This window comes from Cyanistes caeruleus, chromosome 3 (assembly GCF_971803275.1).
Source record: "Cyanistes caeruleus chromosome 3, bCyaCae1.hap1.1, whole genome shotgun sequence".
In the NCBI taxonomy this organism is placed as follows: domain Eukaryota; kingdom Metazoa; phylum Chordata; class Aves; order Passeriformes; family Paridae; genus Cyanistes; species Cyanistes caeruleus.
The window spans coordinates 69,991,521-70,016,675 of NC_141703.1; the positions used below are offsets into that span (position 1 = coordinate 69,991,521).

The 25,155-nt window shown below is 44.4% G+C and overlaps 1 protein-coding gene and 2 long non-coding RNA genes across 4 annotated transcripts; 1 reads left to right on the top strand and 2 right to left on the bottom strand.

Annotated features, from left to right (window-relative positions):
* Window positions 1–286: 286 nt before the first annotated feature.
* LOC147654223 (uncharacterized) lies at window positions 287–6,297 on the bottom strand. Its single transcript, XR_015284735.1, has 2 exons — window positions 3,491–6,297; window positions 287–2,091 (listed from the first exon to the last, which is right to left on the bottom strand). It is a non-coding gene; the product is annotated as an uncharacterized LOC147654223 (long non-coding RNA).
* A 207-nt stretch (window positions 6,298–6,504) lies between these two features.
* Window positions 6,505–10,192, top strand: AMER2 (APC membrane recruitment protein 2). 2 transcript variants are annotated; one of them, XM_023918539.2, is made up of 2 exons: window positions 6,506–7,403; window positions 7,578–10,192. In XM_023918539.2, exons 1-2 carry the CDS (start codon window positions 6,596–6,598, stop codon window positions 8,453–8,455), a joined length of 1,686 nt encoding a protein of 561 aa, XP_023774307.2. In that variant the 5' UTR covers window positions 6,506–6,595; the 3' UTR covers window positions 8,456–10,192. The 2 variants fall into 2 exon arrangements, with proteins under 2 accessions (XP_086737931.1, XP_023774307.2); XM_086881805.1 differs by having other exon boundaries at window positions 6,505–10,192.
* Window positions 10,193–15,777: 5,585 nt separating this feature from the next.
* Window positions 15,778–21,969, bottom strand: LOC147654224 (uncharacterized). The gene is made up of 2 exons (XR_015284736.1): window positions 21,540–21,969; window positions 15,778–19,700 (listed from the first exon to the last, which is right to left on the bottom strand). It is a non-coding gene; the product is annotated as an uncharacterized LOC147654224 (long non-coding RNA).
* Window positions 21,970–25,155: the final 3,186 nt, after the last annotated feature.

Consider the following 25,155-nt stretch of genomic DNA (forward strand, 5'->3'; position numbering starts at 1 on the left):
GTGATTAAAGTTTTCTAAATGCTTACCTCTCAATAAAAGCGTCTCAGCAGAACTGTTCTCCAAAAACCATGCTCAATTGCATCTCAACTGCTCGAAAAACATATTCTGACCCAATATTCCCCATGGTCCCCCTAATCTGCTTACACTCCTGTTTGGGCTTTAATTAAAAGATAGTGGGGAAGACCCATCTCTCCTGTGGTACTATTGTCTGTCAGGTCTGCTGAGTCTGCACAGCCAGGATTTTATTTTCATTTGTTTTTGAAATAGAAAAACTTAACTAGCAGAATTAATAATAAAATTTAAGTTTTTATTATGTCTCAGGTACTGCAACCATCCAAAGAAAAATGGCAGCATGCCCGTGTAAAAAAAACATATTTATGCAATTTTTTTTCATCTTCCTGTTTTCAGTTCAGTATATGGAAGGAAATAAACTCTAAAAATTTCCAGTAATTACAGTGCAAGTAAATCTGGGATTGGACTGGGTTAATTCTTTGAGGTTCTAACTATACTGTTCCAGTAGGATTAAAAGGTTTTGGATTTTTAATGCAGAGTGCTAGGGCTCTAACATATTATTAATTAGAAGTAAATCTGTCCCTTGGGGGACTACATGCACTGCCTTCATTTTTAATTTGTATTTAGCTTTAAGACAAATGATGGATATTTCCCCTCTTTCAGTTTCTCAGTTGTTTCCTTATTTCGCTGTAATCCTTTTGTTTTGCATTGGGAAGAACAGTTGGATAACACAGATACAGTATGCAGAGAATTTATTTTTTTCAGTCCGTTGACTGAACTGGAAAACATTCAATAATTTTCTTTGGGGTCAAGATCAAGTTTTGCTTCACTTTGGGGGGGTGGCTATTTTTTCCTATTTTACTCTTTAAAACAGCAAGATATAAGCCATTTATACAGAAATGTTGTTTTGACAAGAAAAATCTACAAAAATCTTGGATGCACTACTGTATCCTCATCCTTACTCAGTTCACATGGTTTACTTGATTTCAGAAATTCCATTGTTTTGTTCAACCTGAACATCCATTTCTTGCTGAACTTTTCTTTTTTCTCAAAATTGCACCCAGAAGGGATGCTGGGGCTGAGGGACAGTAATAAAAGAAAACCTCACGGTGGCCACAGGATTCCTTTCACATGCAGAGAAGTTGTTGGCCTTTGCTGCAAGGATGTTACCAGTGAGGGCAAGTATTCCTTCTCATGAAGCACTCACTTGGAGGTCTCAGGTCTAACAGTCTGGCAGGCTCATGAAATGAGATTTCTTCCTGTTTTGGCTTGACTGGGCCAGTGTTTAAACACCTGAAAAGTTGGTAGCTGCTTTCTTCTTTCCTCCACATTTATGCTGTGGAAGGGCATGATTTTGTCTTCAAGATTCTGTAGCTTGGCACTTTTTTGGTGTGGTTTCTTGGAGATTTAGAGGATGTTCTGGTTTACTTAAATTGCAGATCTTTGCAGTGGGCACTTTCGAATACTATAAATTTGTGGAGTTCAGACGTAATTTTCTGAAAATAGAGTCTGGGTCACTATTCTGAGAAACAGGTCTTGTTCTGCTCACTGAACACTTCCCAGTACTGCAGCCCTTCAGCCAATAAAACACAGTAATGACAGTTTATTATCTCCCTAGAGACTGGAGATATACTGTACAGGGACATGCACATCTCCTAGTCATGATGAACTTCTCTATCTGTACATTGCACTGATACCAGATTCTGCTGGTGACAGTTTTCCAAGTGTTATTCAGGCATTTTCTGGTGAGCCTGTGTGGAGATGACAGTCTGATAGAGTTTCCTCACTTTATCCCTCATCTTCTACGTTCCACTCTTCAGTCTTCCTTCCATATACTGCATTTTTTAGACTGTCTTAGGAACATTTTCCCTGACACACGTTCCCAGATTTGAGCTGCCTGTGAGCAAGAGTCAGCCAGGCTCTGGTCATGCTGAACCGCACACCTCTGCTCATTATGTCTCTGCAGCTGAGGAAATTTTGGTTTGAGGAAAGGATGTGGAAAATGATCTGGCCTGGGAAAACAGAGGTAGGAGTAACAAAGCAATGGTCCTGAAGGGGTGCTAGCTGCTGCTGAATGGGCTGGAGATGGAGGAAGGAAATATGCAGAATTAGAGGATATTGATCCACTGCAAACAAATGCAAACAAGTGACAATGTTAGAAATCCAGACACTTTCCCCCCTTTACCTGTGTGGGCACCCACCTGCCACTGATGTGTTACAGCAAGAATGCTCACATGGAAAATAAGAGGGATTCTTTAATTCCTCATTTATTTTTCTGGTTTTTTTTTTTTCTGGTTTTAAGTGCTCTCTTTTTCTACTCCCAGTGGCTCCCTAAGCAGATTTTAAGTATCAAAAGAGATCTGACACTACTTATGTCTGTCTTAATGAGCCCATTGATTTAGTAATCCAGCAAACAGCACCTCTCCCATTTCCTGGGACTGTAATGCACCGAGGAGTTTAACTGTGCAGAAGCACACCTACCCATGTAAAAAGAAACTGCTGTGTTCAGAGTAACTTCTTAGGTAGTGAGACTGTTTTCCCAATGGACACATTATTGCTCTGGGCCTCTCTGCACTCATCCTTAAATTCTAGATCCTAGCAAGGTAATTAATCTATTGCTTTCTAAAAGCCTGCTGACTTTCTCCCATTACCAGCTGGGGCCTAGATGCAGGCACTGTGCCAGCCAAAGTCTTGCAATTCACCTTCTGTGATTTAGACTCACTGCTTTTCATTAAGAAGACCTACAAGTTTTAAATTGATGTAGCATCTTTGAGCCCCATTAATTATATATGCATATGTACAATTAACAGTGGTACTCAATGGTCTTAAAGGTCTTTTCTGACCTGAACAATTCTGTGAGGCTACAGTATATGTGATGAAATAGACCACAGACAATGCTAACAAAAGAAAGAAAGAAAAAGAAGTAAAGAAAAAAATTCAGCCAAGAAATAGTCAGTATTCTGTCTTAGAACTGAGCATATCCTGCTTATGTTGGGAGGGCTGCTCCTGACTCTCCAAAGTCACTGAAGCTTCACAGGAATGAAGCATGAAGAGAAAAACTCCTGCAGAGATTTTCAAACACCTCTGTCCTGTCACCCTGTGCCCAGTGCTCCCATTCAGCACATGAGGCAGCCTTGAAATAGCAAAAGCTGAGGCTTCTGTCAAAATGAGGTACAAGACGATTTGCTACCTGTCACTGCCGTCACTAATTCATACACGATGAAACCTAGGATGTTATTCAGTGCTCATTCTGTGCCCCAGACTGCGGTTTTTGGGGCAACTGAGAGCATCTGCCTGATGTAATGAGTGGGGAGAGAGCAGGGTGAGGATCTGCAGCTGGTTTGTAATATATATTTTTTAATATATAGTGTTTCTTGTCTAGTTTTCTTCATTCATACTCAATCTGAACATGAAAAAAAAAACCCCACCTTGGAGAACAGACCCTTTTTGATAGCCCCTTCAGCTAGAATAAACACACCTGGTGGCGTGGCCATGCCGTGCAGCTCGGCATGGGAGCATCGTGATGCGCCTCAGGCTCAGCCAGGTCGGGGGAAATGCAGTAGGAACAGCTCTCCTATCAGCAGCAGCTCAGCTGCCCCTCGTCTGCATGTCATCAGGAGCTCCCTGCTGGCTCTCTGTGCTTTTAAATTAGAGCTCCTCATTTGTTTTCACTTTGCAAGGTGTCTGTCAGTCCTTCTTCCCCCCTTGCCAAGCATGTGGAGTTATGACATTTTTCACTGTCAGAAGCTGACTTCGATTTTAGACCTACAGAGATGAAGGGAAGCAGTAAAGAAATCCCTGCCATAATTCAGGGGACTGAAAAGCATGTCGTGTTTCATGATGAATCCATAAATGTCTTCAGGTTAAAACAAAAGGATAAAAGAAAAAATGAGAATGTTTCCTTCATCACTTTCAAAATTCAGTGCTTTACCATTTCCTTTTTGGAATGACTATCTATTTCCAGAGGTACTTCAAGATTATTCATATAGTGTTTTTTTAAAAACCAAATGCATAGGGAAAAAATATCAGTTTGTCAAAACATTTCCCAAGTAGTAATTTCAGGTTGACTTCAAGTCACTTTCCTCCACTAACCGTTGGATTTTTAGCTGGCTGAAAAACAAGCTGAAAGTCCACTCTTTCTGTCATAGCCACAAATATTGGCACAGAAAGAAAGATGACACAATAAGTTGTCTGTTCCATACAGCTGTGAAGCATTGAGTCACCTCTCCTTTGCCTTTTGTATCTCTGAGTCTCCTTCCATTGGACCCAATGCTCATAAGAAGAACTGGTGAAATATAAAGGATTGGTGAAATGCAGTAAAGCACCAGGATGAAAGTGCAAAAACTGAGAATTTTAGTCAGATGGCCAAGTCTTATTTGTTAGCATTTTTTCCCATTTTTTTCCCCAAAGATACATGATCAGTGTTTCTTCTTTCAGATTTCTAAAGTACGCCTGGCTGTTTCTATTTGCATTTTCTCAAGAGCATTTGGTGTTCTCTCTCTTTTATCACATTTCCTTCATCTGTGTAAAGAGCAGAAATATGACCAAGAGATGGGGAAACTCCTAACATGGTACAATTGGTGGAGGCACAGTCAAGGTGAGGGACTTGCAGCTTTGGGTCAAGGTTCTGCTCTGTCTCCTGTCTCTGTGGTTTCTGGGTGCTAGGCACATTTACAAACTGTACTCTGTAAAATGTAACTCACAATTTCCTCCTCCAGCCAATATCTTGGCTTCTGCCTCATCTGTCCTTTCTTCTGTCTCTGGCAGAAGAGACCTGTAAGTTGAATAATGTGCTTGCTCATATTGCTCTTATTGAACACTTCTAATTCTGAGTGCAAATGGCACTTTTATACATGAACAGGACTAAATTCACTGGATAAATTATTCACAACAGATAATTCAACCTGCTCTCACGGGAGAGTGCAATGAATGTCTGATGATGTTAAAAAAGCACCCAAACCCACAACTAATTCTTCCAGCCAGTGAAGTCAATGGCAAAGCCTTTTACTGACTTCAAAGGGAGCTCCATGCCAGTGGGCTCACACACAACTGCTCTTTAGTAGTACTCACTTGCATTTAGAGCTTAAACCCAGACAAGTGTTTCTGTTTTGAGAAGCCTGGACTAGTACTGTATGGCACAGCTGGGCTGCCAGGGCACAGGCACTATTACAGCTCTGGGTGAAAGCAGGTTTGCTCTGCAGCTCTGGTGCAGAGAGCTGCCCCAAGCTGAGAGAGCCCAGCTGAGGGGTCAGCGAGTCTGGAGCCCAGGGCTGGTTATTTTGGCCGGGGTTGTCTGGTTTAGAGAAAATGAGACTGAGAGGTGACCTCTCTGTTCCTCACAGCATCTTGAGAAGGGGAAGTGGAGAGGGAGGTGTTGAGCTCTTTTCCCTGCTATCCAGTGACAGGATGCATGGGAATGATTCGAAGCTGCACCAGGGGAGGTTCAGACTGGATATTAGGAAGTATTTATTTTACGGAGAGGGTGGTAAACACCCAAACAGGCTTTCTAAAGAGGTGGTTGATGCCCCAAGTCGGTGTTTAAGAGGCATTTGGACAATACCCCTACTAACGCCGTTAGGTCAGGCAGCTGGGCTAGATGACCGCTGTAGGTTCCTCGCAGCTCTCAGCTCTGTTCCATTCCCAGCTGGGATAGATTTGCAGCCAGTTAGGAAGTTCGTGGTCAGGGTGACACCAGCCACCAGATGTGACTGGACGGCTGGCCATCATCCCCAGTGGCAATTCGACAGGAACATGATTTTGGAGCCATGACTTTGCGCTGTGAATGCAGGGGCCGGGAAAAGGTTCGTGTGTGCCACTGCTCCCCTCTGGTCGCCGGCAGTGGGCACACGTGGCCCCGGTCACTGTGGAGAAAGGGGGACACGGGGACGGTACGAGTCGTCCTGGTGAGGTGGGAGATGGGAAAGCAAGTGGAGGGGGAAAAACTTGGCATCCTTTTCCTCTGCCCCCAGGAGTATTTACGTACTGGGTTCGGTCTGTGTGTCCCTTTTTCCCACCCGTCTGTCCCTGCCGCGTGGTGCACTGGCACCTGCAGACCCCCACCACCCCCCAGCGACCCCGGCCCCGCTTTCCGTGGGCGCTGGGAGCGCTCGGCTGCATCCCCCAGCCCACGGCTTCAGCAGCTCAATGCCCGCGGTCCGGGTCGCGGTGCGGCCGTGCCGGCAGGACACAGGGGCGATGCAAATCGCTCTCACGAATAAACGCCGAGCTCTGCCCGGCCGGGGGCGGCACCCTCCCGGGGCACCCGAGAGCCGGGCTGTGCGCGGCAGAGGCGGCGGGCAGGGGCCGCGTTATGTAAGGGCGGCGGGGCGGGCGGCGCTGCGGCGGCGCGGGGCGGCTCGGAACGGGCGGCGGCGGCGGCGGCCTGGCGGGGGGAAAGCGGCTTATCCCCCTCCTTCCCTCCTTCCCTCCCTCCCTCCCTCCCTCCCTCCCTCCCTCCCTCCCTCCGCCGGGTTGCCATGGAGACGGGCGGGCGGCGGCGGCGGGGCTGTCACTGAGGGATCGCACCGCGCTCCGCGGCGGAGGGGAAGCCGCGGCGGCCGCGGCAGCAGCGGCAGAGGCAGAAATGGACTCGCACTGCGACTGTGCCGAGCCCCCGGCCGCCGAGCAGCCGTCGGGGAGGATTAACAAAACCGCCTTCAAGCTTTTCAGGAGGAGGAAGTCCGGGGGAACCATGCCGAGCATCTTCGGGGTGCGGAGCCGAGGCGGGGAGGGGAAGGGCGCCGGCAAGCCGGGGATGGTGCGGAGCCGGACGCACGACGGCTTGGCCGACGCGGTGCTGGAGAGCAGCAAGAAGGAGGAACCGAGCGGCGGCGAGGCGCAGGGCCCCGAGGTGCGGGAGCGGCCGGCCGGCAGCCTCGGCGGCCCCGCCGGCAGCGCGGTGGTGGCCAAGTCGCACAGCTTCTTCTCGCTGCTGAGGAAGAACGGCAGGCAGGCGGAGGGAGCGGAGCCGCGGGCCGGCGGCAGACAAAAGAAGGGGCTGAAGGGGATCTTCAGCAGCATGCGGTGGCACAAAAAGGACAAAAACGGCAAGGAGGAGAGGGGGGAAACCTCGGACATCCCGTCCGGCCTTATCATGCCGGGGTCCCTGACCGCCAGCCTGGAGTGCATCAAGGAGGAGCCGCCGAAACCTTTGTCTGAGAGCCCGAGCGGCGCGGGAGACGCCGCGCCGGAGCCGCCGCGGGAGAAGCGCAGCGGCGAGGCGCCCGCCGCGGCCCAGGAGCCCGAAGCGGGCGGAGCGGAGCCGCGGGCCGGCAGCCCCCCGGCCCGGGAGGAGCCGCCCGCCGCAGCGCGGCCACCCGAGGAGCTCAGCCGCGAGCGACCGGAGCCGGCCGCCGGAGAGGTTGGGACCGCGAAGGATGCGGCGATAACAGGTGACATTCCAATAACGACTATCCCCCCTGTTGAACCTCACTGTGATAGCGGTCAAGAGACGGCAGCCGCCCCTGACCCTTCCTCTGTTGATCCACCCTCAGAGCAATCGATTGATCGTATTTGTTTGATGTTTGCTGACGTGACTTCACTGAAAAGCTTTGACTCTCTTACAGGCTGCGGAGATATTATTGCGGACCATGAGGAGGATGTGGGCGGCGGGAGTGGCGTCTGCGAGAAGAGCACCCCCGGGCCCAGCAAGCTGGGTGCCACCAAGAAGCACCCCACCATGGTGGCCTACCAGGGAGGAGGGGAGGAGATGGCCAGCCCCGACCAGGTGGACGACACCTGCCTGCAGGAGTTCTGGGATATGCTCTCACACACGGACGAGACTCAGACACAGGGAGGAGGAAGCGGAGGAGGGACAAAGAAGCCCGAGGGGTTGAAGGAAACCCGAGGTACCGAGGGGGCCCAGAACAGGGTGGTGGTGAAACGTGGTGGCCTCCACCAGATTGCCATTCACCTGAACCACAAAGAGGAGCAGAAGAGCAGGGAAAAGGAGCAGCACGAGGGCGTCCCAAACAGCGACGAGGGCTACTGGGATTCCACCACCCCTGGTCCCGAGGAAGACAGTTCCACAAGCATCCAGAAGGAAACCCTTCCCAGGGATAGCTACAGTGGAGATGCTCTCTATGACCTTTATGCTGAGCCGGATGAGAACCCACCAGCGGGGCCTACGAACGAGGAAGTCTCCAGTGTGCCACGCTCCAAGCCCGTGTCTCCAATAACGACCGTGAGCTCACTGAAAACGCCCTCAAGCACAGCCAAGGACTCCAAGATACCCATCAGCATTAAACACCTTTCGTCGCATCCCGCCAGCCATGGAGCAGATGCCAGTAACAGCCATCACGTCGCACACCATCACCTGGCCAAAAGCGAGATGCACAGAACAAAAATCCCCGTCTCCAAAGTCCTGGTACGCCGGGTCAGTAACAGGGGCGTAGCAGGGACAACAGTGAAAACTGCCACGTACCAGGACAGTGCCAAAAAGTAGTTGGGTAAGAGGTGGAGACAAAGACAGAGAACGAAATCCATGCGGGAAAGTCTGCATAGGAAACCACAGATAATGAATTTGTTTTGCATCACCTGAAGAAAGTCACCTAAAAGGCTTCCTTCACTGTACTCCGTGGGCCTGCACTGCTGAGTCTCTTCTTACTAGACTGTATGGCCGAATACAATAAGTCAACTTCTTTTTGAGCACTTTTTTTTACATTTATATCTTTTTTCTGCAACACTAAACACTGGGGAGGTTCATTTTTACATGCCTTTCTGGAAGCAGGACTTGGATTATGACCATCCTTCCTTGTGCAAAGCAGTGTCATGAGTTCTTCAAGGGAACAGAGTTGTTGTTAAGGAGCGACATAAGAGGTTCTCCAATACACTTATCTTTTAATCATTCCTCGGGGAGGAGGAGAGGCCAGGTGCCTGGCTGGCTCTGGAAACGATGTTTGCTCCAGAAGATGCTGGAAAAAATGCCAAGCAGAAAACAACCCACCTAACAGGTATTTTACCTGCTGTAGGAACGAGAACACTGCTCAGCAGCAGACTTGATTGACTTGTGTGCAGGAGATAAAACTAAGGAGTTAGGTGGACTCGTCTAACAGGAAAACATATTTTCGTTTGTCTGTCTGTCTGGTTGGTTTTGATCTGGTCTAATGTAAATGGGTAACAGAGACACCTGACGTAGGTTCAGATGTTTACATCAATACTTGTCCGATAATGCATACAATCAGGTTCAGGGAAACATTTTACTAAATGCCAATATATACACACTGTCCACGTTTATACAATAACTTGCTCGCCGTGTGTAAATATATATGTGTTTTAGCAGATTTTTTATAAAAAAAAAAAAAATCACCTGTCCTTATTATCTAGAGTTTAAGCAAGAGTTAGTTTTTATAGGTAGATAATTTTACAGTTCTAAAAGGATAGAACTTTGTGTAAGTACCTTAAATTAGAGAAAAACTCTGGTTTGTATGGGCTCATGCATCCCCAGATTAGTAAGTCTGAAGTGCTGATTTTATTCCAGTGGCACATTCCATGGCTCAGAGCTGATGTTCTGACAGCACTGCCGCTGCAAACCTCTATTTTCAGGGGTTTAGACAAAGTTGCTCTGGGCTTAAACCTTACCAAGAAGGAACCCAGCAAAGAAATGTGTTTTTTAAGTATTATTTTTTAAAATATATAAAATTAGTTTTTTGACTATTTAAAGAAAGTTTGGGTTCTCATTGCTTTTTATTTTCATTCTCAATAATGTCAGAATAATTTTACTTTAAGAGAGAAAAAAATATGGTAATCTAGTGGTACATAAAATGGTCGGATGATCTTGGATCTTAGGAGAAATGTATTAATGGCCATGACTTTTTAAAATAGTGGCTACTATACATGGGCATTGGCAACATTTCAAAGAAATATAATAGGGTTTTAATGTGCCTGAGGACATATTTTTATGATACACTGAAAAAGCTCTAAAAATCACTGAAGTCTAAAGGTAAATGTTATGTATTTACAAAATATTTTGATATAAGTATTTAATCATCAGACCACAGTTAATATAAAATATATGCTCCAGTGTATCTAAAAAAATAATATACATTTTAAAAATATACATGTCTATATTATGCAGAGAATCCTAAATTCACATCATTGAAGCTAATGGGTCTGATCTTACATAGCAGTTGGTTTTATTGTCTCTTAAATCAAAAGGAAAAAAAAAAAAAAGGAAAAGAAATATACAGAATATGCATTTGAAGGATATTAAGGTTGTAGGCAAACCATAAAAAGCCAGGAAATACCATAATAAGAATTGTATATATGTATATGCATGATTCGTGGTTCACTGGGGAAATGACCTTAAAGTCACGAAGGTGAAACTGACAGCCAGTTTTGAAATTGCTGCAGAATTTAATACCGAGTTGCAGCATCCCAGTGAAAGTGTTAGTTTCCCTGACCAGCCCCTGTTTTCATGGTTTAAGAACCTTAATACACTTCAAAGAGGATTATTTTATGTTTTCTTCCTGACGTGTAGGTGTGTGGTTCCCTGTGTGCCCACTCACACAGACATGTTGTACATATGCATGTGCAGCGAGCACGCGGCTCCTGGCAGGCTCCCTGCGCCAGCCAAGGCTGTGCACACTCACCCTCGTGTGAGCACTCCCATGCACAGCCTGGAGGCTGTGCTCCACATCTGCCTCCAAACACGCTGGCCATGCTTTCCTTTGCCCGAGAAAGGGATTTGCGTTTGGTCTGACTCCACTTGTGCATTTTAGAAATGAACGCTGAAACGCCCTCAGAAGGATGTATGTACATAACATGGAATATTGTCCTGCTCCTCAGCCCTAAACATGACATTCCTTTTCCCATTCTTTTGTTTTTGTTTGACTGTAAGGGACGCATCTTTACTTGCATGACAAGTCTGCAGAAAAGTCATAATTCCCCATTTCGTTCTAAGGACAAATTGTGCTGAGAGATTCTATAGGGTATTGGAAGTTGAGAGGGAGGGAGGATGTGTTGGTAGTACCATAAAAACTGGAAGCACTGAGTACAGGTAGTAGGAGTGGTGCATCTTTAAACCCACTAGGAGACACCAGCTGCCATCTCCACAGGACTTGTGTGCGTCAAATTATTCATCATATGTGTTTTGTTTGCATTGCGGCATGTCTGTATCGAGAAACCAATAGTGTGACACTAGACTAACTCCCCATCACGTAACCACTAACACGAATCATCATTAAAATGCTTTGGCTTCCCTTCATTCTTCTCTCTCTCTCCTTTGTTTTCCTGCCACGTTTTTTTTCCCTCCATCCTCTGCACGGTGGCGAGCAGCCTCCTCCTCGGTGCTAACCCCTGGAGCGAGGCGCCCTGGGCTGGCGTGGAGCGTGGGTGGGAGGGCAGCTGCCCAGGCCAGGTGCTCCACAGCCACTCCCTCAAGCTTTCTGTCGCATACCCGCTGTAAGCACACTTTGCAAATCTCTCGGCGGCTTGTTTGGCTTCTTGCTATGTACATATTTTAAGGACAATCATATCCTTAAAAGGAAAATGGGAAAGTAGCTGGTAGTAGGGCGTCGGTAGTTCGAATCACTGCGACGTGCTGACGTTGATTCAGGGTAATGGTTGTGTAAGAGTAAAGATACAATTTAATGTTCAAATTAACTTTGTACTTCTAAAATTCACGTTTGTCTTTAAGCCATCTATGTTTTTTATTTCGAAAGGTAAAAGAAGATCTAATATTTACTAGGGCTTTCAATTTTCATACAAATATATTTGTATAGCTCCACACGATGCCTAAACAATCATTGAAAGGAGGTTCAAAGGCTTTCTTTAGACCTATATATAATTCCTGAAAGATCCCTGTAAAATTCTGTGAGATGCCTAAGAACAAACAGTTAATGGCTTGCTGGGTTTAAAGGCTGAGACATAAAGAGGTAATAGTCCTGAGGCATTTTGTGGTAGCTTGCATTCTTATTTATGTTACCCTGTTTAAGCACATATTTTCCCTGGTTTTGGTAGGTATTGAGGTAGAAACGGTGTTCTGAGTCCCAAAGATAACATTCCCAATGGTGTCATTGTTTTGATTTCCTTAAAGTATGTTTTTCTTTATTTGTTTCATTTGTTATTTGGTGGTCTGAATGATGCTTTGTAATTATCAGCTGTGTGTCGTTCATAAAGGATTTTATAGATCAGGACTTGGTATTTAGTTACGTGTACTCTTTGCACTTTCAGGTCCCTCCTGGTAAATTTTGTACGTTCTTAGAGTTTTTCTATATATTGCATAGTGTTTTATAGCTATCTACAGTGATTTCAGTGGTATACACTCCTCTCCTTTATATCAGCACAAAAGATTTTCTTTCGGTAGCATGAAATTATGTTTTTGTGGACTTGTTTTGTCATGATAGGAGCTAAGTTTCCTGTACTAGATGTGTGGCCTGCAACAGACATAAGAGGTGTTATTTTCTATGTAGAGCATATGCATTTTGCTCTTGCCAGTAATAGGACTCAAACATTCGTAGTAGATTTCGGAGGAAATTCCATGACTAGAACAAGAGAAAACTATCTTCAGTCTTATTCCATCAACAACCAGCATTTTCTTTATCCACTGTGAATATCCTCACCGCCATTCAGGGTAGCAGAGGACTGAATTTTAAAATCTACATGCATAGCTGTACACTATGAAAATTAATTCACTGATTATTTTTTAATGAATCTTACAATATTATTTATCTAAACTAAGCGAATATTGCACCAAAGTCTTAAAACTTCTGATACAGATGGCATTTTCAGTAAGATGCTGTGAGCGCAGATGAGCCAAATTAACAGGCTTTGCTTAGCAAAGCAAAACCTTGTTGTTTCTTAAATTTGTAGTACTGACTGAGCTTGCAGATCAAAGGGAGCCATTGATTCTGCTGTGTGGCCATGCACCGAGGTTTTTCTTTCCCTGCTCTGATGGACTACTTTTAGAAAAGGCTTTTCAGGAAGATAATGGTATGAAAGGGACAGATCACAGCAACAATAGCCACTTACAAGGCAGATGGTTATCCAACAGCCCTCAACAGGGCATTCTAGGCAAGGTGGCCTGAAAATGTATTTTCATAGTTACTGAGATGAAAGGCTGGGGCTTCTGTCTTGGAAAAACAAATTGACACCAACTCAAAAACAATGCAGAAATGAGTCTTGGCAGAGTTCACACATGACAGCTTCTGCAGGGTTTGTTTTTGGTTTTCATTTTGTCTTTTCTTCTCCCCCTTTGTTTATGTTTTTATTACGATGACATAGCCCCACGTGTCTGAGCAGAACTGCACAACAACTGACTCTTCTGAGATTCAGTGCTAAGAATATGCTGTCATTTGTCCCCAGTGGCCTGGGACTGATTCCTGCTGAACACCCCTCCCTTCCACTGAGGGGTGGGAGGGAGGGGGTGATAGGATTCCCTTGTCCTGAGTCCACGTGCTGTTTATTGTGAGCATGAGGTATCTCAATTTGTCTTGCTGTTTGTTTTCAGGGGACAATTTATTTTTAATATAACTCACAGGAATTTTTTACTTGTCATTAGTTCATATCTTGTCTTCCTTGTGAGCATTTTGGGTAGGAACATTCAGCACTGATTTGGTGTTTCCTATGTCCATTTCACGTAGAGAGAAATGGAAGAACTTGTCATATGCAAAGAAATAATAGCTATAACCACTTGAGCCACATCATGGGGGCCTTGATTCCTGCAAAAGCAGGTTGTTAAAACTCTTCTTGCCTTAGAAGGCTTCTCCACCCAAAACAGCGAGTACTATTGCCTAGGATGCTTTTATTTCTTTTTTTTCTTTTTTTTTATTCCCACGTCTCTCATTCCTTCTAAACCATACTACAGTTGCTTGGGAAACAGATTTTTGATCTAGCCTTCCAGCACTAAAAAAGATGAGCTGCTGCCACTATGCCTCCTCTTCAGGAGGTCTTTGCTTCTACTTCTTGGGCTTGAAAAAATGAAACTCCCTCAGAATAAGTAGCAAAGATATTTAAAATGGAGATGTCTGCTGTGTGATCTCATACACTCTCATGAGGATGTTGAGTGATACTTTGCATAGCATGGAATACAATCCTCCACTTTCCTGTTGTGGACAATTTAGTAAATGTAGCAGGGAACAGGTCACTCTTGTAGGAAAGCCCAGGAGCTGTTTGTTATGGAGACTGTGCCCAGATTTTATCTTTGCTTTCATTTTTCCTTTCTGCACATACTTAAATAAATAGAGCCAAAGTTGTAGTATAGGGAGGAAAAGTTATGCACCTCACAGGGCAAGGAATTTAAACTGTCAGGCTGAAAGGCTTCTTGTAGGAATGGCTAAAAGAAGATTGCTTTGCCTACTTTGACATCACATCCATGCAATGCTCTGCAATAAAAGCTAATCCAGCTATGGCCACAAAGTTAAGAAACTGTTGGCATTTGCCAATAGGACAATCTCCTTCCAGGGTCCAGTTCTGCTGTGGCAAAGCTTCCACTGACTCCAGTAAGAACTGGCAGAGGTCCTTAATCTCTTAATCTTAAGGAAATAGAAAGTGTTTCTTAAACAAGTCTTCCTTTTTTCTTTTTTTTTTCCTTTTTTATTTTTTCCAGATTAATGTTATTCAGGTGTTTGTGCAGTCTTTTATATTACTGTGGTAGTGTTTTCACTGATCTGAATGCAAAACATGTCTTTTCATTGTTTTTCATCTTAACAAGCTGCACTCCTGCACATAACTCCAGTGCTCAGCATGTTTAAATTACAGCTAACACAATCACTGCCTTCCTTAATTTAACTCTTGATGGCAAAAACAGGACCAGATTCTTTCCAGAGCTCTAAACCCCCTGCTTATTTTGTCATTGTTCACGTTTTTGATATGGTAACTAAAGAAGCCTCCCTTTAATTATTGCACAGCCACATTTTAAATGTGTCATTAGGGAGAAGGTATGTGGGGACTTACGGTAAGAATGGTAAGATCTTTAACCATTTTTTATTATTTTGGATGATGTTGCATCAAAACAGTTGCTAAATCAGTATCAGGTTGTTTCCATGGGCTTTTTCTACAGATACATTGGAAGCTTTGAACATAATATTCTCGTAAAAGAAAATTGGTTTTATATGCTTTGAATTAAGGCTGACCTTAAAATATAACTCTTGGTTAATGGCAGCAGAGGGGAAGGCATGTCCCAAATCGCCTTCAGCCTGTGGACTGGGGGAGCAAGAATTTGCAGAATTTGCTGTCTGATGTCACCATGTGGTGCCAGCAGAGGGGTGCAAGGTGTTGCCATGTGGAGGTGTCAGCCCTGGACAGCAGCAGGAAAAGGCAGGGATGGTGGTGCTGTGCTGGGGTGGGAGGGCATCTGGGAGATGGGCTGAAAGCAAGGCCTGGACCTCTTGTCCTTGTGGAAAAAGAGTTACACATATGCCTAAAAAACCTGTATGCTTTCTTTCTTGCACTGGTGCTGGGGTTGCTGTGTTACACTGGGGGAGGAGCCAGTGTGAGTTCAAGTGTGCTGAAGCCAGTGCTCCTGCAGGTGGACTACTGTGTGACTGCTCTCATCAACACCTGAGCAGTGCCCAGTGTCTTAGTTTCTAAAGGCAGTTTCAGCACAGAAACATCCATAAATCCCCTGTAGCCCAGCACTGGTCTATGGCATCTTGCCGCTCTTCCACCCTCATTTTGCCAGGAAGATGCAAAGACCCAAGCCCTAGGCAGAGTGGTGAGCTCTGGCTGCACCCTTACAGCCCAAGGACAAGTGAGGAGGGAGTGTAAGACTCACTGTGCAGCAGCACCAGGTACTGAGCAACATTATCCTGCTTTTCTAAAGGGGGAGCAAGACTAAAGCTGTTGCTTTTTTGTGAAATTAAATGAAATCCTCTACTGTGGGTGAAATTGAAACAGCTAGACTGTTCCAATAGCTAGACTCGTTCCACCAGTAATCTGTATGTGCTGAGGGTTTTTATTGAGTGAGGATCCCATAACTTGGTTCCATCTGAATTTTCCCTGCTCTGTTTGTTAATAGACACTGTCTCAGAAAAGTTCTGATGTTGAAGCCTGGTGTTGTGGCCCTGTTGAAATAGGAGATGAGGTATGAAAGTGGGTGATGGGAAATACAATAAACCCAGAAAATACAGCATGGCTTTAGTTATTTATGACAGCCCATTTCTGCTTAAACATCATGGTGTGCCTGAGAAAAGGGTAGCAGGACTGCATCAGACAAACCAATGCTCTCGGTGCCTCCTGTGTGCTGAAGGGGACCTGTGTGTCCTGTTAGAGGTCACTCAGCCTTCTTCTGTAAGATGTGATATAGCTGACAGATCACTGTTAATTAGAATGTTTCCCTGTATTTTTTGCGTCAGCCACCTCCTGTAAGGTAGCGTACAACCTATTTGAGATAATGAGTGAGTAAAGCCAGAACTCCCTGCTCTTCACATCTAAAAGGTTTGGTAATAATCTGGTGGGCCTGTGTGCACCAACTCCTTCTTAATGAAAGCTCACAACATTCCAAGGGGCTGTTTTTATAACAGACTGTTAGACACACTCTGCTCCTTTCCACCTCTACAAACTTTGATGAGTACGTGTCTCCTCGAATCACTGTATTCTTAATGTATTTACAACCTAACTGATAGCAATAGGTGTCTTTCTTCCCTGGCAGTTCACAAGGATATACTAATCAGTGTTTGTTATATTTTTAATTCTGTAAATATTTATTTTGGTACTCTGTGTATTTATTGGCACTGATTCTGGTGTTTGCTTATGTGTCATTGTAAATGTTGATGGTTTCAATAGTCTTGCTTCTAATGAATGTAAGGAACTCAGACTAACTGCACTTTTCTTCCATTCAAAAATCTTAACAGTGAAAGATATTCCCACTGTCATGTGTTATAATGGAAACAGTCAATAAAATCAGTTGTCACTTTTCATTGATGAACGTGAAAGTTACTTTTTGATGTTCAAGTTAGAGCAAATCTATCGAGTGCCCTGGAAAATACTAAACTTTTCAAAGCAAGACTTTAGGGAGTTATGTCACCAAAATAGCATAAAAGAGGATACTTGGGCATGTGTGCAATTTCATTTTTATGTAGAAATGCCCTTAGCAGTTTTACTAATAACATCATAAAATTGCTAAACTGAATTTGTTACTTGAAGGAGGACTTTCAGAAATGAGAGTTTTGGTCTTCTGGTCTTCTGTTTCATTGACATGTGGATTTTGTTTGGTTTTGGACATTTTTTTCCCTGTAAACCACTTACACAATGAAATGGCCTGAGTTTTTGCTTTGTTTTCCAAATCAGTTTTGTGATACTCCTGATTGAGAAGCAAGTGGGTAAGTTTGTTCTTTTGGCACAGATTGACTTTGGAGTTGCAGTTTTGGTGTGACGGCTAGAAAATGCAGTCTGCAGCAAGCTACCTATCCCACCTTTAAAACATCTCTTCCTTCCTATGACTACTAAATTACATTTATTAGAACCTCTGGTTTGCAACTTTTGCTAAATATCTTGCATTCTGAACGTGCAAAAAGCATTTGCACCAGTCAAGTTTTAATCCTTAAGTTTATTTACTTTGCTGAGCTAAGTAGCAGTGCCTCGCTCAAGGTTCTCCCATGGAATATTCTGAGCCAGTCAGAGTGAGAGCTGAAATAAAATCCGCTCAATAGTTTTCAAGGAACAACAAAGCAAAAGGCATGAAAAGCTCATTAATTCTAGTAAGGAGCAGGACACGGTGACACAATTGATCCTGTGCTCACAAAAGCATAACTCCTCTTTCCAGTAGTTGGAATGAGGCTGAAGAAATGTTTTCCTGGTGATTTAGTGCACAAACAGTTTTACATTCAGGCCTTTTCAGTCTGTTTCCCCTATTGCATGTTCCTGTCCTTTATCCTATGCATCTGAAAGCAGAATTGTGGTTTAAATTTATTGCCACACAGATTGCCTGATGGTTACCTTGCTTTTGTCCAAGTGTGGTTACTGGGATAATGGGGGTCAAAGGAGTTTCAATGAAGTGCAGGGCAAATGTGCAGCAAGCGCATGGGCCTTGATAACTGTAGATCTGTGTGATGCAACTCTTAACACCTTCCACAAACCCAGATGACAGTAACCTGCCAGATCCACTGTGACAGAAAAAAAATTAAAAATCTCCTGAAACAAGACTTGGTTCAAATTTTCTTTTTGAAATCAAAATGAAGTTTCTAATATTGAGCTAAAAGTCACTTGCTGATTCAAAACAAAATCAATCATTCCCAACAGTACATCTCTATGACTTTCAAGCCCATCTTACTGCAGAAGTGTTTGCAATGGGAGTGATGACCTGGAAATCCCTCTGTGACCCATACACTGAAGGTGAATGCTCCATCCAAAATCTACCAAGCAACAAAGAGAAGATAATATTCTTGAGTTTGAATAATTGGTAAGGAGTGTTGGCAAGTCTAATGGACGAGTCAACTGACCATGAGTGAGTACCAGTCTAATTTTAAAACCTTTCTCTTGAATCATGATATTTTTCCCTTTCAAAGTCTTTGTACAGGAGTTGTTTACTAGGAGCTCACATTGAGCAGATGCCTGCTTCCACCTACCACATTGCACATTTGCTTCCAATTAAAACCATTCCACAGTGCCCTGAGGGGGATGGGGAGGAGGCTCCACAGTTCTTCAAAGGGTTATTTCAGCAGCCATGGATGTTCCTATGGCAGCTGAGGACCAAGAAACTGCTTCATCTCTAATGACATCACTGTTTATGCTCTGCTAAGACCCTTAACACTTGGATCAGGTATTCACTTAGACCTTGGGAACAGGAGGTCTCCTGTTCTGACTAATGAAGGAGACTTGTCCTCAATCATTATGTGTGTATTTTCCAGCTTATGACAAATGCAATGAGTCTCTTAAGTACAGCTCCCTGCAGTTACTGAAAGGACTAACAAATGACCCATGCTGATGCTTCGTCCTTATGCAAAGTCCCTTCACAAAGTGCCTCTGTGCAGCACTCCCATGTCAGTACCAGGGGAAAGGTGACCTTGAGCAAAGGGTGCCACCAGAGAGGGGAGGGAGGCTTTGTGCCTTCTGATGGAGTGCTGTCCTGGACCAGGGAGGTCTGAGTCCTTCCACTGCTTCCTTTCCCAACTTACAGAAGTCTGCAGGTGCCACATTTTAAAGTCACATCCACAAAATCAGCTGCACTCTGTGGTGTTGCTGCTCAGAACCTGTGGTCTGAAGTTTTGTCATCAAATTTCACTATCATTCAAGTGCTTGTACTGGGCAGGCTCCAGAGCATCACATGCCTGGGTCTGCTCTCCCAGGAGTCACAGATAGGCTTCTCCTCTGGCCTCATCAGCCTTCTGCTGGTGTCACTTGAATCTCTTAAGTCCCTTGGATAGAAAAGAGACTTGAATAAAGGTTCTCTGGGGTCTTGAATGAGCAGAGGTTGCCTGGGTAGAATCATGGAGGTGATGGGAGAGATTGAGGCAGTAAACCTGGGGCAGTCAGAAGCCTTGCAGCCAGCAGTGTCCTCTTTTTCTTCACAGGGAGATGGATGCCTCCAGGGCACCAATGTGGCTCAACGTGCTTCAAGAGCATATTCAGTTGTAGGCCAGTGTGAGAACAAATGCTGCTGAGCTCTTTGCATGGAGCTGGGAACATGCAGGGTAACATGCAGAATGCAAAGAAAGCAAAAATCCCATGACCAAACTGTATTTTAAGGACATAAATTATGCATGTCATGTAAAGCAAATCTGTTTCATTCCTGCCCAGCTTCATTTGTTCACCTGTAAAGACAAAAACAAAGCCTAATTTTGCAAGGACATACATTTGAATAAATAAAGGCAAATATGTCTTAGTAAATATGAGTAGGGAAAAACCTCCTTTTGACTATGGTTGTGAAGATACTGATCACAATCTAAAGTGGACATGGAATAATTATCTGCTCTACTAAAATGATGTAGAGGATCAGAAAAACACTGAAAACAATCGAAAGGATTGTTCTGCGTAGTTCTTAAGGAAAAAGAGAGACAGATAAGGATTTAGCTAGCTTTGGTCTATCTTTACAGTTGGGATATATTGAATCTACATTTGTCTTTCTCTGACTTTCACATTCTGCACTAATAGATTTTGTTTAATGACAGATAACAGATTGCACAAAAAATGCAGCACTTACAGTGAAGAAATCACCCCTGCTACTCTTTTTCTTATAGATGTCTTTTTTCTCCCCTGTTAACTAATTATGTTTTTGATCCTCCCAATTAGACCACATCCAGTCATTATCACAGCAGATTTAGTGTCTGATTACGCAGCTGCTGCGTCTGAACAGCTTCATTCAAATCAGTAAGAAATGCTCCTATGCAGCAACTGCAGAAATGCAGAAATGGTGCTTGCGTCCTTTGCTGAGCTGCCTATTGCTGCTTTCTCAGGGGCTTAACACATTTATGTCTATCATCACCACATGCTGTTAAATTTCCCTGTGCTTTTCTCCTGGGGTCTGATAGAAAACACCATAAATCCACATGTTTTATGGAAAAACAGTTGGACAAGATTACAGAGACAAGTTAACTTGTCTATGCCAGATCTTAATTCTTTCTCAAGATGTAGCATATTCAGACCGATTTAAAATAAATGACTGTATCTGAAAACAAAACAGACATCAGAGCACATGCATAAAGGCAAATGTCAGCCCCTGGCTCTGAAACGACCGGGGTCCTCAGTCCAAGCTATGAAACCTTACATTTCTGCCTCAGCGCAGGCAAACACACAGCACTATTTATAGCACAGCCTTTTACTACCCTTCTGGTAGAATAGGCTTCATCGGAGGATTTACATGACTAACCAAAAGCAAAAGCCTTTTGTCCTTCATTTCCATAAGAGAAGGCCAGTGTTAAGCTGGTGTTCATTGGGCTGAATTACAGAAAATATCAGTTACTAGAAAACCAGTTACTAATTCAAAGGCATCTGTTACCATGGCATAGGCCTCCTCCTCTCTCTCCATGCCCCAGATTTAGCACCAATGATGGGAGCTTAGAGAAAGCTCAAAAAGAACAGTTCTTACCTCTGAAAAAAAATAAAAAGCATAGTCGAGGAAGACCACATGTTTTCCTGGCAACTAAGGAGTAAAGGGTTAAGACCTAGGAGATGGCTCCAAACCAATAAACAGCACAAAAGACTCCTATTAGCAAATCAAGAGCCCAGTGTGTTCCCATTTCCCCCCTTGTATCTTCATTTAAACCCTTTGGGCCACAAAGTTACTGTTCCTGCCAAGGACAACAATCAGCACGAGGTGATTATTTTAGATTCTGCTACAGACCCTGAAGTCTTGGGAAAATGGAAGCCAACCTTCCTTTCACCCTCAGATCCGATTTCCAGGGAAGGGCAGTCCCATCAGCTACTCCCCAGCCTTTCATCAAGCAGTGCCAGCTGCGAGCACCCAGGCTCCCCCCGAGATGCCACTTTCTCACAGATGCCTGCCTCTTCCTGCCTTCCAGATGGCAGCAGGGTTCTTAACAATCTCCCCCAATTTCTCTTTCCCCCCTGGGATTCCATTTCAGTGTTATCTTGTCACATCTGGTTTTTTCCAGTTGGCTGATGTGCAGGAGCTTCCTCCAGAGGTTACCAACCTGCAGCTCCCGTGGCCTGTCAGACCTCCCCGCTGCAGAAATGCTCCCACGCAGCGAGGATCACTCCTGCTCTGCTGTGCCCCAGCTGCCCAGCAGAGGTAAGGACCACTTTGCTGAGGTTTGTAGACTGCTTGTTTCCTTGTCTTGTTCTGCATCACTGAAATTACTCTTTCCTCCCTAGGGCTTTTCTGCAGGGCTTCTCCAGGCTCCCTGGCACTGTTGTGGGGCTGTTTAACATGGATCAGGAAGGAGAATGGCTGCAGAACAGGGCAGAGAGTTGGAGTCAGGCTGTGATATCCTTTCACAGATGTCCTCCTGTGACCTTCAGTGCAGAACCACACCCCTCTGCTTTTTCCACCTCTAAATGGGGCTTGCTGGCCTTCTAGGGGACAGGTTTCATGAGGCCAAATCCTTCAAATTTTGCAGCACTGCAAGTGTTTTATTTAGGATGTCTTTGTACTCTGCTGTCAACTGCCAGCAGGATGAGATCCTCTCCAGGTGTGTGTGCTGGGGCCACAGCCCCACAGTGCCAACAGACCAGGCAGAAGGAAGGTGTGGGCATCTGGAGAAACTGAACTCACCCAGAAGAAATGTGTCCAGCTGGAAAAGGCACTTGCAGGACCAAAGAATGCCTGAGTTTTAGTCCTGCTTCTCCCACTCCCCTGCTGCGTACTTGCATGTGAACCAACCCACCTCCTTGCTGGGCATTTGCACAGTGCAAGTGTCATTTGCTGGAATATCTTCTGCTCCAGCTATTCAAGTGTGGTGCCAGAGATTGGCCCAGCTTGTGCCAGCTCCAGGGGCTGCTCTCCTCCACAACTCAAAGGTTTGATGTGAGTTAGCTCCGTGATACCCTTCACCTGGAGAGCTCCATGGGTGACACATGTGCCAAGTTCCCACCTGTTGCCTCTCCCTGACCAGCCCCTTCTGAGTGGCTTTTACAGAACATTTCCACTGAGGGCCCGTGACATGCAGAAGGGCAGGTGTGCTACACAGGCACTCTGGCTCTCAGGCTCTGACCCTGCTCTCGGTGGTGAAGGGTGAGATCTTTGCACGTTGCACAGGCTGGGAGAGGATCAGACCTCTGCAGAGGGTTTTTGAACCCCTGGTGTGTTAGAAAAGCTACAGTGCTTACAAGGCATAACTTCAACCGCTGTACAATTTATAATTTCCTTTAATTTCTTGAAGCGCTCTAATTTTTACACTGTTGTGAAAAGATCTTTGTTTACAATGATTGCAAAGGGTAATATTTCCAGCATGGGTAACCATGGCAATGAATAATTCTATTCTTAGGAACTGTGCCAGCTGCACTAAGGCCTTGTAGTAGCACTCAAGCAGTTTGCTAATGAGAGAATTCTTGTTTTTTGTAGGAGGACATTTTCCCGTGTCCACACGTTAGCCCGGTAGTTTCTGAAAAGCACATTCTTTATCAGTAGTACATGGGAAAAAAAAAACCCAAAACAAACCAAAACAAGCTCTGTCACGCAGCTCTTCTCAAAAGTAACATGTTCACATGTTTGTTTTTTTCCCTTGGAAACTGTACTATAAGACACACTTTAAAACTAAATCTATGGTATGCAACAGTATGCTTTGTTTTTACTACCACCTTCTGTAATAAGAATGAGCTTAGGATGCTCTAGAGCAGCAGTTTCTTGCAAAAAAGGACAACACCCTGTAAATTGACCTGAAAATATTCAGTTTTTATCACTAGAGGAAGAACTTCAACTATTTTAAAATACTAGTTTTACACATAATTTTATTTAAATACAAGTAATTTTATATTATATTACTTATTAAAACATATATTACAGCTTGGAGTTGAGTTACTTCAACACTAAAGCATTGGAATGGATTAAAATATTGTTCTTTACATGTGTGAACATGATTCCTATATTTGTAGAAAAGTATAAAAAATAAGTAAAGTATTTATTTTTGCTTGTTTCATTATTTAAATGCCATTTAAATTATTTTAAAAATAAATGTTTCAAATGGAATACTTTTTAGCTTATATGGTTTAGGGTATGTTCAGTAGAAACCCTTAAAGAATATCTGAACTACATTTCCTGTCATTCCATGAAACATGGTCTCAGAGTACAAAAGTAGCCAGGTGGAATAAAGAATCCTCTCCTACTTTCAGAAAACATTAATAACTATACCAAATCTCTTATCCAAGATGAAAATCCTTAGGAAAGATTTATGGAGCAATTGTTGAATTGTGTGGAGTTGTTTGAAACAAGTTGTAGCTTGAGTGTTTCTAGAAAAGCATTTCTTAGCCTTGTGTCTTTGATCATAGAGATGCTGAATGTACCCAAATAAACAGCAGAGCACAAGCCTTCAGGTCTTTTCATGTCACCAAGCAGATTGATCTCTTTTCTATGGTTAGTGAGTGATTTGGTGCCCTAATTAGTGGGATCTGTTTTCACCAGCCTCTAAGTGACCTATATCTGCCCACAACCAGCTGTCGTGCAGTGCCCAGCCTCTCTCTCCCTAGGGCTCCTGGTCATCACCCGTTCCTGCTCTGCTCTCCAGAAAGGATCTTCTGCCCTTGTCCCTAAAGACATCCACCAGCTACAGCTTCTCAACAAACTCAGTCTGGACTGACATTAAGAAAAACTCCCCCAACTTATGGTTCTGTTTGGCCTGGGATAGGTTGGTTCTTGTGTAGATCAGTACGCCCCCACCTCTTTAGCATTTTAAAAACTAGGTCAGTTCTGACATGAAAACAGCCTGGAAAAGCCTTAGTGATTTTCCACCAAACTGTCACAAGTCAGTGACCGATTTTTTCTTCCACAGTTTCTTTTAAGACTGATCAAATGATCAAGTTGCTTGTTTTTCCCCTCTGCACCCTGAAGCCGAAAATACTCACTTTGGGGAAACCTACAGCTCATTTGCTTCCCTCCCTCTATTTCACACCAGTGTGGATGGACAGCCACTGAGAGGGCTGGTCCTTCCAGCCCAGACACCCTTGTCCCAGCATGACTCTTCCCCTGCTCCAGTCGGCACGGCAGCAGGGTGCTGGCTCCTGGGCGCCCAAGCTCAGCCTGGACACACTTGCCAGGGCACAGCAAATGGATCTGATACCTGTTGATTGACAGCTTTCCTCCTGTGTGCATGAAGCCATGCTGTCTCCTCTCCCTGCTTCCTCTGGAAGTTTAGAGGGGATTTTTCAGTAGGGGATTTTTCAGTGGGATGGTGGCACATGTATCGTTTGTGTGCTTCTGTGCACTGACCTGATGAACCCGGAGGGACCCAATGGCAAACTTGATGAACCCTGCAGAAATTACCTAAAAGAGAGCTGGTAGCTGACTTTGGGCTGTTGACCTGATCTAAACCCTGAGCTACCCAGTGGTTGCTGCTATTTTCATGGCTGCCCCAGATAGCTGCCTGAAGGCGGGAATGCTCTATTTCTGGGTTTTGTTTTTTAATTTTTTATTAAAAGATGTACTGACAAAGAGAGCGCTACAGAAAGGGAGAAGAAAAAAATGGGGCGGTGGGGGGGAGGGGAGAGAGAGAGACACTTCATAGAGCTCTTCCAGATAGATGACAGATATCCAAGCCCAGGCACCTTCTCAGAGGTGTAAATACAGTGTGCACTTCTGAAGTTCCATGGAGTTAC